Raw genomic sequence first — 16,345 nt, 5'->3', positions numbered from 1 at the left:
TTAAGCAAACATCTTTTCAAAGAATACAGCTAGTCTGCCAAGCATACTATCATCATATGGCAGTGAAGCACTAATAAAATCCTGGCGGGTAGCCATGCAGGCTCATTGAAGGTTACTTCTGTCATTAAATACATGTGATGGTCTACCTTGCACAAGATCTGCTGCCAACACAAGAACTGTAATGCTCTGTGTTAACATCAACAGCCATGGTGAACAATGGAAGCAAAAAACTGGGACAAAGACATTTTATTAAAAATTGGGAAACAAAAGTAAAATAAAATCTGACAAAAAGATTAGACCCTATGAACCAGAAAGCAATTATTTGCAATGCAAATTGTCCTTTTCTATTCATTTGTCATTTAGTCCCATATACATTAAAGGAAGAGCAACAGCTGCACTGGGATTGTTAATAAGTATCCAGTTTCATGAATTGGTAATTAGCTATATTTAAACATGTAACAGGACTGGTAAATGCTCTTTTAGAGTTGTATGAATTAAGATGTTTCATCAGAAAAAAACAGCTTCTTGTATGAAAGACTCCACAACTGCAAACAGAACTGGAAGATGCATCAATCCAATTCACTAATAGTTTCATGAATTTTATAAAAAAATTACAAGACTAAAGACTGAAAAAGTGCTCTTTTAATCGAACCTCCATCACGGTTACACAAGAAATATTAGCGCTCTTAATCTCTACCCTAAAGATGCAGCATTTCTCCTTTCCAAGTAAAAGCTATACTACATAAAAGTGCTGAATACTTTCAAAAGAAGATATGAACTACTTTACAATTGGACATCTTCAATAACAGTAAAATACAAAAGTTTTTATCAACAACGCTGCTATAATAATTAAGTATAACCACAAATCCACATACAAAACAAATGAATGGCCATCACATATTTTACACAACTGTAGTATGGTCTGTGTGCCTAACCCCTCTAATTAGCACTCAAAAGAGTACAGTACCCATAATCTTTGTGTGATGATCAACTCAAAGGTGGCAGTAATTCCTCACTGTCTAATCCTGATGCATTGCTAGCCTTCCATAAATTACCAAAATCCCTTCATCAGCATCATTACCTGCACTTGTGTGCAGCTCCCAAATCTCCAAAGCACCCTTTCCCACATTCCCCTGCTAAACCCCCAAAATCCTCTCATGCCACGACAACTACCTTTACCTCCTGCCAGTCTCCTTACCCATTTACCTTTGAAGCTTTTGAGATTACAGAAGGCTGACTGAGAATATAAACTCATACTACACTATAACCAACATAGTTTGCAGTGCATCTAATTACGAGAATAAAAGGCTTAAGCAACTGAAATGTTTTACAAACCAGAGCAAGGGGGAATTTAGAGTAAACAGGGTAATATGTAGGATTGAATGGATTTAAGATTGGATAGAAAGACACTATATAAATATTGAGTGTTGAAAGCACTTTGTGCATACCACAACAACAAACTTTACTAACACCCTGTAAGCAAGACTATGTGGCTGAACCAAAGAATCATGGATCCAGCTTGTTTCCAGAATGCTCTGCAGGGTTTATCTGCGCCTGCTGGGACTTCTCTCGATGAGCTAACTGAAACTTGGAATAAAAGTCTTCAGGAGGTCATTGACCGAATTGCTTTCCAACATCTTCTGTGCCTCCCTGGCCCCTTGGTATACTGCTGAGTTAAGGGATACGAAGAGGGTGCTTAGATGGCTAGAGCGATGTTGGGAGCAAACTCTACAGTGAGGCTATGAGAACACTTTACAGAGCCCAATTGAGAGCCTATGAGATGACAGTGAAGGAAGTGAAAGGCCGCCATCACAGCCACTAGTTCGCAACCAGCTCAACTGTTTAGAATAATTGGGCAATCAACCACCCCTTTGGTGGCCTCCAAAGTTAATAAATTTGACTATTAGCTGTGATTCATTTGTGCCTTTGTTTGTGGATAAGATATCCTCATTCCACCAGGATTGAGCAGTCAGGTTTGGATCCACCTGCTGTATTTGGTATTTTTGGAGTCCTTCAGCCAACTCCCTCTAGCCGATGTCAACAGGGTCCTGGCGGCTATTCGGCCTACCACATGCTCCTTGGATCCCTGCCGCTCCTAGCTGGTGAAAACTTGTAGGGACGTGGTAAGAGGACCCCTGAGAGATACTATTTTTAATTATTTTATTACATAATAGTAGATACAAAGAAAAAGAAAACACAAAAATATAAAATACATAACTGTCCATACAGTTTGTTACTTAATAATTGAAAAGACAATCCAATATTATATATCAACCTGAGATTGCTACTATATACACTATTATTCCAACATACTATATAATTGCTGCCAAACATACAATTATACCTGCCTGTTCAACTAAATATTTACCTCACCATCTGTGATTTCTGATCATTCTAGGTTATAACTTTACACTTTACTTAAACAATACCATAAATATCTAATCCTCTATATGTTTCCGGTTTCTAAATATGATTCTTTCTATCCTACTGCTTTATTATTAGTCACTCTTTTCTGATATTAATTACTCTTTTCTTTTGTGATGTTATAATCTTGATTAATCTACAATTTCATCTTAACAAAAGATATACATCTCATCCATCTATCCTTTATATCACATCATATTTCTAACATATTTATCTATCATTTATTTATACTATATATGTCTAAGCATTATGTAGAACATTAATCTTAATTCATTCATAGTTTCAGCTCAAAAAACATAAATCACTCAGGTCTCTTCTTTCCCCTTACACTGGGTTTTAAGAAGAGTATACATAATCGAGTTTCCATTTATCTTGAAATTCTTTGTTTGGCTTTTTGTTCACATAATTTGTCAATTTTGCCATCACCGCATATTCTGCTAATTTGTTTTTTTAATCTTCTATGTCTGGACATTCTTCTAGTTTCCATTTCATTGCTAATACCACTCTTGCTGCTGTCATATATTGAAACAGATCTTCTAGAGTTTTTGTGATTTTTGTCAGTACTATTCCTAACAACATATTCTTTGGATCCATTAGGAATTTGATTTTTAAAATTGCTTGTATTTCTGCATGAATTTCTTTCCAAAACTTAATATTTTTTTTGCAAGGCCACCACATATAATAAAACGTTCCCTCAATCTCCTTGCATTTCCAGCACTTTCCTCTATATTCCTTATTCATCTTATGAATATCTTTAGGTGTTATGTACCAGCGATAGAACATATACCAATTCTTTCTTAAAGACTGAATTTTATTGGTTTTGACTGTGAATTTTATTGTTTTTGACCATAACGTCTCCCACTGTTGCATAGCTATCTCTTCTCCTATATCCAGCATCCATTTTACCATACACAGTTTAACTTATTCAGATTCAGTGTCATATTTAAGTAGCAACTTATAAATCCTTCCCAAAAGATAGTCTTTATATTTTCAAAGTCAATTAGTTCTCTTATTCTTCCATTTATAGCTTGACAATCTTTTCTTAATCTAACCTGAGAGATATTATTAATTTATCTTTATCTCAGGGCTCTTCCCCCAGCTCTTCAAGGTAGCGGTAATGTCACCTCTCCTGAAGAAACCATCTCTAGATGAGAGGGACCTAGTCAATTACAACTTGACAAAGGTGACTCAGCACTGCTGACCCTTCTGGACCTATCAAGTGCCTTTGACACAGTGAACCATTTAGTTCTCATCGATCGCCTTGCCTACCTGGGGGTAAGCAGCACTGCCTTGAAATGGTTCTCCTCATTCATCCAGGGACGCTCACAGAGGGTCACAATCTGAGAGGTGCCTTCTCCTCGAGTTCGAAGTTGTGGAATCCCAAGGGGTCCATCCTTTCTCCAATGTTGCTTAACATCTACATGCTCCCTCTGGCAGAGATCGTCAGGAAGTTTGGAGTCAGATACCACCAATACGCTGATGACACTCAACTCTACCTCCTGTTTGAAAAGCAACCAACGGCTTGGATCTCAGCCTTGGCCTCATGCCTGAATGCCATGGTGGGATGGCTGGGAAGAGCTGGCTGAAGTTGAATCCCTTGAAAATAGAGGTCATGTCGCTGCGTGGGTCCGGGACTCAGGGGTGCCCATCTTTACTGGCACAATGGGGTCCACCTTACAGCAGTGAACTCCCTCAAAAGCCTTGGGGTGCAGCTCGACCACGCTCTTGCCTTGGAACAAGTGCCTATTATTATTATTATTATTAGGTCTATGACCGCAGTCTTGGACCAAGAAAGGAGGGAGGGATAGGGAAACAGGGAAGGGATAAGAAGCATAAGGAACATAAAAACATAAAAACAATGCTAGATTAACAATGCTAAAAACCAGGCGTCAGCCCGGGGAATAAAATTTCCTAACTAAGCTAGACTGGGGGCGGAGCAAACTGCCTCAAGGTTACCAAAGGTAGGCGTTGATAATTCTTTCTTCTTAAAAGCAGCAACCTTGGCCAGAAAGCGTGCCACATTCGATGTTATTAAACCATTGTTTGAATCGCCAAGAAAAAATGATAACACCCAGGAATGTGAAGGAAGGTTCAAGTTGGTAAGAATTGGAGCAATAAAGGCCTCTCTGTCCTGAGACCAGAGAGGACAACGGAGCATCAAATGGTCCAAGGTTTCAATTTCACCCATATTACATGGGCAGAGACGATCTGAATAGGGTATCCCATTAAACCTACCCAACATAACCATAGAAGGGAAGTTATTCAGGCGGGCCAAGAGAAACGCCCAACTGTGTGAAGAAATTGGGATCGTAGTATGAAAGTCTGGAAGCTTCTCTGGTGGAGGTAGCCCCAGCACCAAACCGGAACAAGTACGTCTAGCCCTCGAAACCGTGCTGGCCCAATCTAGTTCCTTCAGTTTCTTCAAAATTACCGCTAATTGAGATGACACAAGATTATCAGTTGGAGCGGAAATTAGGAGTCCCAGTGCTTTTAATTTTTGTGCTAGAAGAGTCAGCCAAGGGTTGGGGGCAGGATCCTTGAGAATAAGATGGAGAAACCCCGCTTGGAAGGCTGGCGTCAGACAGCTTAAACCTTAGCTTAATTGCCCTCTTCCACGCATGTGCCTCAAGCGAGGGTTGGGCCAATTCCATGCGGAGGGCAGTCCCAGCAACACACCTGGGAGTTCCGGTAATTCTCCTAAGGAAATTATTCAAATAAGAATCCAATTTTTCACCAACACCAGAGATCCAGATGTCTGCTCCGTATAAATTTGGGGAACCACCTTCGCGTTATACACTTCAATGGTGGATGGAATACGCTTGGCCCCCTTAGTTCGAAAAAACTTCTCCACCATTGCAGTAGTGGATCTTGATGTCTTCTTCACATGATCCAGATGGGCAGACCAAGATAGATTATAACTGAAGACAATGCCCAAGTAGCGGAAGGTGGAAACCCATTCAGGCTGACCATTTTTCACCTTGAGAAACTGAGGGCCTCTTCTCTTGGTGGGTGTCTATAGTAACAAAGGCAGCATTTTACCATCTACTCCAAGCTCACCAACTGGCTCCCTATATGTCTTGTTTGGACCTTTCCCAGTGGGATCTATACAAGGGTCACCTCCAGATTAAACTACTGTAATGTACTATGTAGGGCTACCCTTGAAAACTCTTCAGAAACTACAATTGGTCCAGAACACAGTGGCTAGACTGCTGGCCAGGTCTTCCTGATAGGCTCATATAAGTCCAATCTTGCTGTGGCTTCACAGGCTCCTAATTAATTTATTGTGCCAATTCAAGGGGTTGGTTTTTACCTATAACACCCTAAATAGTCTGAGACCCTCATACCTTTGGGACTGCCTCTCCCAATATGACCCCCCCTTGCCCCCTTCAGTCTTCATCACAGGGACTACTGCAGGTGCCTGGGTCCACAAAAAGCCCGTTTGTAATCCACTAGGACAAGGACCTTCTCTGTGGCTGCCCCTGCCCTCTGGAACCAGCTCCCCAAGGAGATTCGTGCCTGCGGGAACTACAACAGTTCCATAGGGCATGCATGGCTGCTTGTTTTGGGTAGCATTTAATTAACTAAGAGAATGGGTGAGCTGGCTGGATGTCCAGATTTGTCCCACAGCTGATTACTGGCTGAATTTTAATTAGAATCTGTTTTATTGTTATTTATTTCTATTTATCAGTTTTATGTTTTCATGCTGTGTTGTGTGTGTTGTGAAGTGCCCTGAGTTCTCTGTTGAAGAGAGGGTGTGGATTATAAATCAAATAATTAATACATAAATAATCAAGCCTTGACTTGTTTTGCTGATTTAGCTGGCATACCTATGCATTTTTGTCTCAGTTTTCCATAAGCTATATTGTAAATATACCCAATACCTAAGTACTATTTAAGTACTTTTCTTTCTACAAAGAAAAGCAGCCTTTCATCAAATGGTCAAATTCAATTTTAAGAGGTATGTTTGCATTAAATTCAGATTTCATGTTAAATTTGTTGTTTTAAAAGGTGCAAACCTCATTTTTAAAATGATTTTATTCACCCCATTTTCAACTCCACAATACTGCAGACTAATAGGATTCACCCTTATGATACGCCTTAAGAGTTTTCATGTGGCATTTATGGCCAATAAAACCAAATGCAGACATTAGAAAAATGGTTCATTTCAGCATAAGCAACTTCTTAATCTCCTGCCTCAAAATAATGACCTAACAGAAGTTTGACATTTGGTTTTTATACCCCACTTTTTCTCTACCATAAGGAATCTCTCAAAGCAGCTTACAATTGCCTTCCCTCCCCAAACCACAATAGGCACCTTGTGAAGTTGGTGGGGCTGAGCAAGTTCTGAGAGAACTGTGACTAGCCTAAAGTCACCCAGCAGGCTTCATGTGGAGGAGTGGGGAATCAAACCCAGTTCTCCATCTTAGAGTCCACCACTCTTAACCACTGTATCACGCTGGATCTGAAATGGATGAATTCTTGACCAAAATTCTTCTGCCAAGCCAGAAAACTGCTGAACAGTTGGACACTCCCATCAAACATATCAAAAGATGCTGGTCTTGGACCATATTAAACTGTCTTTACCTTTACCTAACATGTCAAAAGTCTCTACCCCTACTAACAGAACTGGCTATAATTAGACTGAGTCAGGAGATGTCTTGCTGGGTTTATGTACCACCTGCTGGGTACTTCTTGCCGACATTTTGTTATGTTTGTGTTAATGATCAAAGTAACAACACCCAAATGGAACACCAGCCATACTCTTCCAGACTTTCACATAAGTCTAACTGCAAGGCCAAACTATAGAATGGATTTTATTTAAGGTGAACCAACTTGTACCAACACACATATCAATAGAAGAGAAGCACACTGAGCTTTCTTCAAAAGGTCATTGAAGGAAATTACGTTTTTCTGGTCTACTAAGTCAGGTAGTCTCCTTGCCAAACGCATCAGTTTACAAAAATACAGTAGCACAAGCAAAAGCAAACATGCCCTATTACACAAAAACTTCCTTACACAACTTCTCACAGTGGCAAAACTTTACATGGCTTGGACAAGAAATCCCCTTGGCAGCCCACCCAACAATTATGCCTTGATAAGATATGGGAGATGATGTACACATAAACTTATTTATCAGATACACCTGTGGTTTTCTATTTCAGCATGTAATATATAATTCTTGATAAAATGTTAGTAGCTTCAAACATAAAGGGGGGGGGAGATGCACAGTAGCAAGACCAGGTACTCAGCCCAAGGAAATACTAAATTACTACAGTATAGTGCTAACAAACTATTACTGTTTATTATCCATGCTCTGATCATAGCTATTTACAAAGGAAACTCACTTTGTCATGTTTCAAACATGCAATAATTCCTATGGGGCATCTATATTTTTAGTTCTTATGAGATCTAAAATCACCTTTTGCAATTTTACAACATATTCTTTCAGTTCATTCTCCCCAAATAGTTTCAGAGGGCATCTGTGTTTGTCCGCAGTAGGAAAGTCAGACTCCATTCCGGTAGCACCTTAGAGACCAAGAACCGTTTCAGGGTATAAGCATTCGAGAATCAAAGCTCCCTTCGTCAGACACCAATCAGTAACCCAGGCTCTGAACACGCATACAAAACACTGTGCCACCATCTATACCACACCACAAATAGATCAAATACCTAAGAACCTAAAGGCCTTTGGGGAATGGAGAATCAATGTGGGTGATTTTTGCGGGGTCAACCAAAAAGCCTGAAGCACAATAAAGATCAAGGGGTTTATCATAAGAAAATAAACTTTCTTCAGCTGTTCCCTATCTTGCTCTCATACCCTCACCCCTAGCAATTTGCACACCATCTCAAGTATCAGACTGAATAAATTCTATGCTGTGAAAGATCATGCTATAATAAATTATTCACTCTTTTATGGTGCCACAGGTTTCTTCTTCCTACTGCAACCTACCACAAGTTTCCTGGTACCATTTGCCAACAAACTCAGAGCTGGAATTTCCCAAACTTCATTTTATTAATAATTTCACAATTGCAATTATCTGTTTGACTTTTCTAACCATCCTAAGAAGGTACATAATAAGTCTTCTACAGAAAATCTCTAGTTGTGAAAGCAAGGGTTATTTTTCAATGTATAATCTGTAGAGTACTATATTTGCATGTGCCCACAGACATACATAAATGAATGGCACGGGGAAAGGACAGAGAATAATTGCTTGAAATATCCATAGCCTTAACAGTGTAACTTAGCATTAGGTCACCCTGTGGTAACTCACAATACTGACATTAATGATCCATGATATACTGAACTCTAGAATTCTGAACTCACAAGAACACTGAAAGGTTAAGTTTACATGAGTACAGTTTTGTGCCATTGGCCCCTAGCATTGAAATGCAATGGTGTGATTCTGCTTTAAATAAATTTGACTAATCACATGTAGTGTTGTCCCTGTCTTCAAAATAAGTACTAGTTTGCATTCCATGCAAGTGACGATGTATTCTTATTTATCTACACCATAAACCAATGTCAAAATTCTTGTGAGCTTATTCAAAAGCAGCATACATTAATTTGTGCACCCATGAAAGTTTCTTTTCTTAGCTTTATCACAGCAAGGATTCCAACAGATTACCAACATTACAAGAATCCTGTGCTTCAACAAAATTATCACAACTAATATCAGTAGCATCTCCCACTACAACACTTACATCTTTTTTATTCTACCAGCTTTCCTAAAATATACATTAAACTGGACATGCCAGCTTCAAATTACACATGAATTTTGATATGTCATTCCATATTTCCAAGGCACCAGGTTAAAAAGTTGTCAAGTAGAACACCAGCACAAAACCAGATTTATGAACTGCGGTTCTAAGTGACAAACAGAAATCTTTCTATCTATTGGCAACATGTAAAGTTTTGCTTTGAAGTCCTAGAATTTTCTTTTTTAACGTGCTTTTAACTATTGGATCTAATATTTCTATTCCGCCAATACAGCCTGCATCAAGGCAATAAGCCTTGTGCCAGTGCATATAACTCTTCCATCAGTGAACTATTCCCTACGTCAGAGGGAGGTTCCAACCATTAGCAAAACAGATACTCAGGATCCAACCTAGAAAATTTCAAAGTTATTATTTTCTTTAAAAATAAAATGGTCCTGTCATTTAACAATCATCCCAAACATACCCTGGTAACTTCTGGGAAAGAAGAAAAAATATTAAAACGTATGTTCCTTGAATGTTTGCATGCAGCTGGTAAAGCACTCTTTACCATGAAACGAGCCACAACAGTAATGGAAACATGGGTAATTGGGGGTAAATTCTGATAAAGATGCTTCCATGAAATGCTAAATTTACATTTCTTTATGCTGAATACAATAAGACAAACATATCAAGAAACAAAGGAACTTTCCTTCTAGGCAAAGCTGAACAGATTCAGTAACAGAATAGAATCAAGACCTACCAACATTTGAAAAATGTAACTGAATGCATGTTCTTCTAGATGAACAGATATGAAACATCCTTTCAAAAAGCCAAATGCTTCACACTTATTAAAACAACTGTAATAAACGATAGCAGCAACAAGGCTTGTACAAACAATAGCTTGTAGTCCAATATCATGCAGAATGTGTTTTACTGCTCAACTATGGAAGTGTGAAATGTATTTGGAAACTCAAACACTTATCAATTTCTTTCCCTGAACTAAAACAGAAAAAAAATATTCAATCCCAAATCTTGGTATGCTGGAATGAGCCATGCTAACTGCCACACCAGTATATCACAAACTATAAAGGTACAGCATTTTTTTCCAACCATGTTAACGTGTTATAATTACAAAGAGAGGATGTGTTATTTAGCAAACTGAAATAAATCCTTGCTAAATAGTATTTGCTTTGACTTTCATACCATGTAGGAAGTATTGAGCATTTCAGATCATTCTCAAGGGCAAAAGTAGCTTTTTGTTTGAAGTGTGATCACAATGTGGCCTTTATTAAGATCCTTAAAGTGGTTAAATACCTGAACACACTTCAAGATCCTTATAGTGGCTAAATACCTGAACACAACATGCATAGTGTGCAAACATCACAAGGCCTGGAACCTCACTCAAGATGAGTTTTAGTTGATAGAGAGCATGCGTCAGCTGAATCAAGACACAGTAGGGACCAAAGCAAGTTGGATACTGAATTCTGAAGGGAGATCCTTATTATCAGTTGCCTGCTGAGATACAGGTTAAGGTTCAACAGTGTGTAGGTTTGAGAAAAAAATAGATAATGCCTATAAAATATGACATCTGAACGGATCGTGTATGCTACTTCAGGGGGGAAAACAGCCAAGGTACTAGTGTCCTGATTGAGCATCTCTGCTGAAAAATTCACAGACTGATAATGTCCACATGTTACAGGAATTGTGCCAAGAACTGAGAAGCTGTTGTGGAACAGACTCATTAAAGGCTCAGGAAAAGGAAGCAAAGCAGGATATTCTGAAAAGGTGCTTAACCCTCCTCTCATACCCAGAACTGTAGATGTCTCCACTGCACCCAAAAACCAATGTTTTGCCATGTACACATTCAAGCAATAGAAAAAATGATATCTTAATATGACAACATGATACTGTTTGGCTAGATGAGACAGCTACTTTTTACTCAGGTCAAGGCTTTTATTTATAAGGAAACCATGTGAGTTTTATCAAATCTGTAATTTAATCTTTCAACTTTTGAAAAGCTTCCATATGTAACGACAGGAAAGGTTCTTTACAAAGACTGAAATAAAGTGAGTTCCCCCAAGCCAAACTAAGGACTGGATGCATGAAGACTTCAGAGCAAGTTTCATAAACATATTTTAGAACCTGAGCATGTAAGTGAGCTTTCAGCTGATAGTAATGCACTTTAATAAAACGTAACAAAATCTTCTACATATTTAGATATTTATGATTATACTGATAGCCTAAGTACTGCAAAAACATCTCTCTTCAATTAGTTTAGTAAAGCATGACAGCAACTTTAGCAAGCACTGTTTTTAAACATTTCCTGAAGGTAATGCTCTGGAAGCAGCATTTATAATGGTTAACAGGCTTCACAAATGTTTTCATTTTGAAATTCAGAATCCGGGCATGCAAAGCTGGTTTTCCCTTCCTTTTGCTATGTATTCCATATGAAAGTAGCAGCAGCCGTGATCGTTCATGTCTTACAGCAGGAATTTTGCACTCATTTTAGTTTCTTATTAAATTTAGTGTTGAAATTATAATAAAGGCTTAATATTCACTGTGTCCCCAATCTAAGTACATTCAAAATTTCAGATTTCAAGGACATCTGAGAATCTTGTGTGTGAAACATCTATTTTTTTAACCTACCGCTAGTTGATAAAGGATACCTCTATCACTTACTAAAGATTTAAGTATTTAATCTCTAGCGGATTCAAATCTGACTCTCATTGGAGGAGTGGGAGAAGAACATGATATAAAACGAATTTGTTGTTTCCATTGACGGGGGGGGGGGGACGACAACAGAACTTTAGCTTTTGAAAACACGTATGTGAAAAATCCGTGGTCCTAGCAAACAATTACAGGAAACAAAGCCTTTAATGTAAGAAAAGCCACCACCACCCCTTCTCTACAGGCTACTGTTAACCAACAGAAAAGCTATCTGTTTTAGATATCCTTGCCACTAAATACACTGTTTACAAATAAATAAGAACTATGAATGCTTACGAGAGTAGGAAGCTACCCATTACAAATGATTTCAAATCTCTTCCTTCCCTTTGTCTCATAATATTAAAAAGTTAAGTTATTTTGTACTATGTAATGAAGAGGCTTCAAATAAATCCTGAGTCTTTAGCAATAAAAGGATATATAGTTTTTAATCATTTCATTCAAATATTCGTCAGCTTTTGCTTCTAATGCTTTTTTCAAAGCTTAAACAGCAAAAACCTTGTAACAGTAATGTTAATCAAAAATAATAGAGAATGATACCAATGACAGACATTAACTTTCCTTCTGCTCAACAAAAAATACTGAGCAACTAGAATGTGTTTAAAGCGTTCACGGATATGAAAAAAATTCCAGAAATCCCCCAATATAACTCTCTCTTCTCTAACAAGATTCTGAATACTAGTGTTTACACAAATTTCATGGCACTGCATTAACTTCTAAAAGAAGTTGCACAACATACCCACCACGTTTTATAGAAGAGGGTGTGGAACTGTACCACTAGCCAAAAAAGTTAAAACCAAAGCATATATGCATGTCTGTGTTTTAACCTCCACGTCTCACATAATTCTTAAGTCCTCCGCAGGTTAGCTAATTTTGGCATAAAGGTTTATAAAATAACTGGATTTTAGGAGTCTCTTTTTTCCCAAAAAGAAAGAACGGGCGCCCCTTAGTGTTCAAATATTAAAACATTTAGATCGCTCACTGAATTTGCATAGAACATTTTTTTTAACATTCCAGAAAGTTTTCAGCCTTTGCAGCTCTCCCACCCAGGAGCCAACACAAACAGAAAAAGCAGAAAGATTTAAAGGGACAGCTAAACTTTTTCTTTGGAATACCTAGAAAGGGAACAGACTGAGTGGAAGGAGGCTGAAGAAAAAAAACTCAACTTCCAGCCCTGGCTTTGGACTTTTAAACAAAGTTCTTGCTGATACACAAAGACTTGTGGAGTTCCACATTGAAGAAGTGCTGTGACCTCACATTTTTGTTGTAAGATACTTCTGACTCCAGAGACACTCTGCTTTTTAGTTCTTGTGACAAAGAGGTGCTGTTATCTCCATTCCCCGAAACAGATTTTGTTAATTCATAATCTTTTATAAATCCATTGTTGCAATGCTATTCAATTTTGTTTCTTTACACCCTGTTTCTGAATTCATTTCTTAACTTCATACTACTGAATGTCCCCATAAAATGTTTATGAACGGAAAGTACTTTCAAATTAGCATCCTTATATTGTCCATGTAGTTTTTAACATAGCTATCAAAACAGCAATTACTAGGAAACACAATTCCAGTTTGTTGATTTCTGCAACTGCTAGCTTAAAGTAGGTGCTAAATATACCATTTCCATTCCAAATGTGGAGAAATGTTTGTCAAGAGCAGGAAGAGATCTGTATATAGTAACCTTCCCAATGGGAAAAAACCCACAGTACCCCTATTCCAAAGTTGAAACTGCAGGTCAACATATTTCATATCCAACTGGCAAAACTATTAGACATCCCTTTCATTTCCAGATGAAAATTTACAGGATATGCTTCTGACTGAAATTAAAGAAGCTACATCTTGGATAGAACCCAAGGAGACTCGATACAAGATATCATTAAGAAAATATGCTAGAAGTCACTTTTGTGAAGCCTCTGGCTGCAATCAAACCATTTAAACCCACAGAACAATTCAGAATAAATAGTTTAAAGATTGAAGGCATAAAGGTGACAAAGAGTTACACCAAAAATGAGACCAAGACTTTGTCCCTTATAACTTTTCGTGAACGTGATCTGGGAAATGGGGCAGAGATGTATACCCCACACTGTATGGGGCTGGAATCTGAATTGAGTATTCAGTAGTTTTTAGTGCTTTACTTTTGGAGTTACAGTCAAATATATTTCTGTGCAGATCCTGCAGGATGAAAGCCAGTAAAGAAGTTCTGTCTGTGTTTACTCACAAAGCTGAAATGGTTTACTCCTTTTTTTTTTTTTTCGCGGCCGGGAAATGTCCTGGAGAGAGCTAAGCCTTCTCCCAGCGCCAGAAAAAAATCTCAACAAAACCACCCGCCTCTTTAGGCTACAAAACTTAACTTGCCTATAAATACCTCCACACGTCCCACCACCCGAGCCTCTACACTCTCGCACTTCGTAAGGTGGACTCAGGAGTCTCTTAACGGTCCCTTATGCCGCCCCCCATTAAAAAAAAAAAAAAAAAACCCTCAGGATTTTTACTTTTCTCTTCTCGTTTCTCTCTTTGGCCATTTATTCATGGAAGGTTTTGAATTGGATTTGCCACTCTATAGATGCACATTTCCCCCCATCTGAATTATCAAAACTCTGCATGGGGGCTTACTGTTGAGTTTGGAGAATATGGCTGGGGGGACAGTGCATCTAGGGTGGCAAATCCGAGGCAAAACCTCCCATGTATAAATGGCATCTCTCTCAATGTGGCGTCTGTGTTTCCCCCGAGCAGCAAAAACAACCAAGAGAACACCAGCCCACAAAGAAGGATTTTCATTGACTCCCGAGTTCTTCCACCCAGGCCATTTATGCCTGGGAAGTTTGGACTCCGATTTGCCGCTCTCTAGGTGCACAATTTCCCCCCACCCCGGTTCTCACAATTAAACAATCACCCCCACCCACCCACCCCCCGTGCAGAGTTCTGAGAATTGGGATTTGGAGGGGGGGGGAAATTGTGCATCTGGGGAACAATCTGGGAACTGTGCAAAGCTCCCCGTGCACAAGCGGCCCCAGAAAGCCCCGAAACTTCGGCGGAGAAAGACTTCCCGCTTCGCCTCTTTTGTTTACGGGGCGGGACGCCAGGCCGAGAGGCGCCATTGAAGGGCCGAAAACGGGGGGGGGGGAATCCGCCCCCATCTCCGGGACAGAAATAGGAAGGGCGAAGGGGATCTATGCAAGGGTGCAAAGGCCTAAGTTGTTTGGGGGGGGCGTCTCTTCCCCACCCCCCCACAGCAGCTAGGATAGAGTTGCTTTCCTACTATGGGCGAAAACGCACGGTCGCTTGAGCCTCCTTTCTTCCCTGTTCCAGCCAGGATTCAGCCAGGATCGAACGCACATCCGTGCGTTCGATCCTGGCTGAATCCTGGCTGGAACAGGGAAGAAAGGAGGCTCAAGCGACCGCGCGTTTTCGCCCAGACTCTCACCCCATCTCCGGGACAGAAATAGGAAGGGCGGAGGGGATCTATGCAAGAGTGCAAAGGCCTAAGTTGTTGGGGGGGGGGGCGCCGTCTCTCCCCCCCCCCCCATAGCAGCGAGGATAGTTGCTTTCCGACTCTCTCTCTCTCCCCCCCCCCCATCTCCGGGAAAGAAATAGGAAGGGCGGAGGGGATCTATGCAAGAGGGCAAAGGCCCAAGTTGTTCGGGGGGGGCGTCTCTTCCCCTCCACCCCCCCATAGCCGCTAGGATAGAGTTGCTTTCCGACTCTCTCTCTCCCCCCCCCCATCTCCGGCACAGAAATGGGAAGGGCGGAGGGGATCTATGCAAGAGTGCAAAGGCCTAAGTTGTCCGGGGGTGGTGGTGGGGGGCGCCGTCTCTTCCCCCCCCCACCCACCCCATAGCAGCTAGGATAGAGTTGCTTTCCGACTCTCTCTCTCCCCCCCCCCATCTCCGGGACAGAAATAGGAAGGGAGGGGATCTATGCAAGAGTGCAAAGGCCTAAGTTGTCCGGGGGTGGTGGTGGGGGGCGCCGTCTCTTCCCCCCCCCACCCCCCATAGCAGCTAGGATAGAGTTGCTTTCCGACTCTCTCTCTCCCCCCCCCATCTCCGGGACAGAAAGAGGGGATCTATGCAAGAGTGCAAAGGCCTAAGTTGGTGGGGGGGGGGCGCCGTCTCTTCCCCCCACCCCCCCATAGCAGCTAGGATAGAGTTGCTTTCCCTCCCTCTCCCCCCCCACCGCCCGTTGTTTTTGTGTTCTCCCCCCACACACACACACAGCCGCCGTACCTTCGTCCAGCAGCCGCTCGAGGTGGTTGAAGATCCCGCAGAAGTTGGGCAGGCTGCTCATGAGCTTCTTGTCGTTCATGAGCTGCATCAGGTAATCGGGGCTGGGCTTGGGCTTCTCCTTGGCCTCCATTTCCCCGACCATGTTCCAGGCGCGCGGGGAGAGCGAGCGAGCGCCCGCGCCGGCCCTCGCCCAGCCGCCGCCGCCGCCCTGGGCGCCCGCCAGGCGGGGGAAGGCCTCCTCCCCGGCTAGGAGCTGGGGGGCGGCGGCGAAGAAGGGGG

General features: G+C 40.9%; 1 protein-coding gene across 9 annotated transcripts in view; it reads right to left on the bottom strand.

Moving 5' to 3' along the window:
- QKI (QKI, KH domain containing RNA binding) overlaps nucleotides 1-16,241 on the bottom strand; it is a 164,860-nt gene extending 148,619 nt beyond the window's left edge. For all 9 annotated transcript variants that reach the window (XR_008933408.1, XM_056853095.1, XM_056853097.1 and 6 more), the window contains exon 1: nucleotides 16,067-16,241. Coding sequence is in view for 8 of the 9 variants with exons in the window: in XM_056853095.1 (XP_056709073.1) it covers nucleotides 16,067-16,208 (142 nt within the window). In the remaining variant the exon portion in view is untranslated. The remainder of the gene's footprint in view (nucleotides 1-16,066) is intronic.
- Nucleotides 16,242-16,345: the final 104 nt, after the last annotated feature.

Source organism: Euleptes europaea, chromosome 7 (assembly GCF_029931775.1).
Source record: "Euleptes europaea isolate rEulEur1 chromosome 7, rEulEur1.hap1, whole genome shotgun sequence".
Classification (NCBI taxonomy): domain Eukaryota; kingdom Metazoa; phylum Chordata; class Lepidosauria; order Squamata; family Sphaerodactylidae; genus Euleptes; species Euleptes europaea.
The sequence above is the reverse complement of the archived record's forward strand: the minus strand, read 5'-3'. Positions and strand labels throughout refer to the sequence as shown.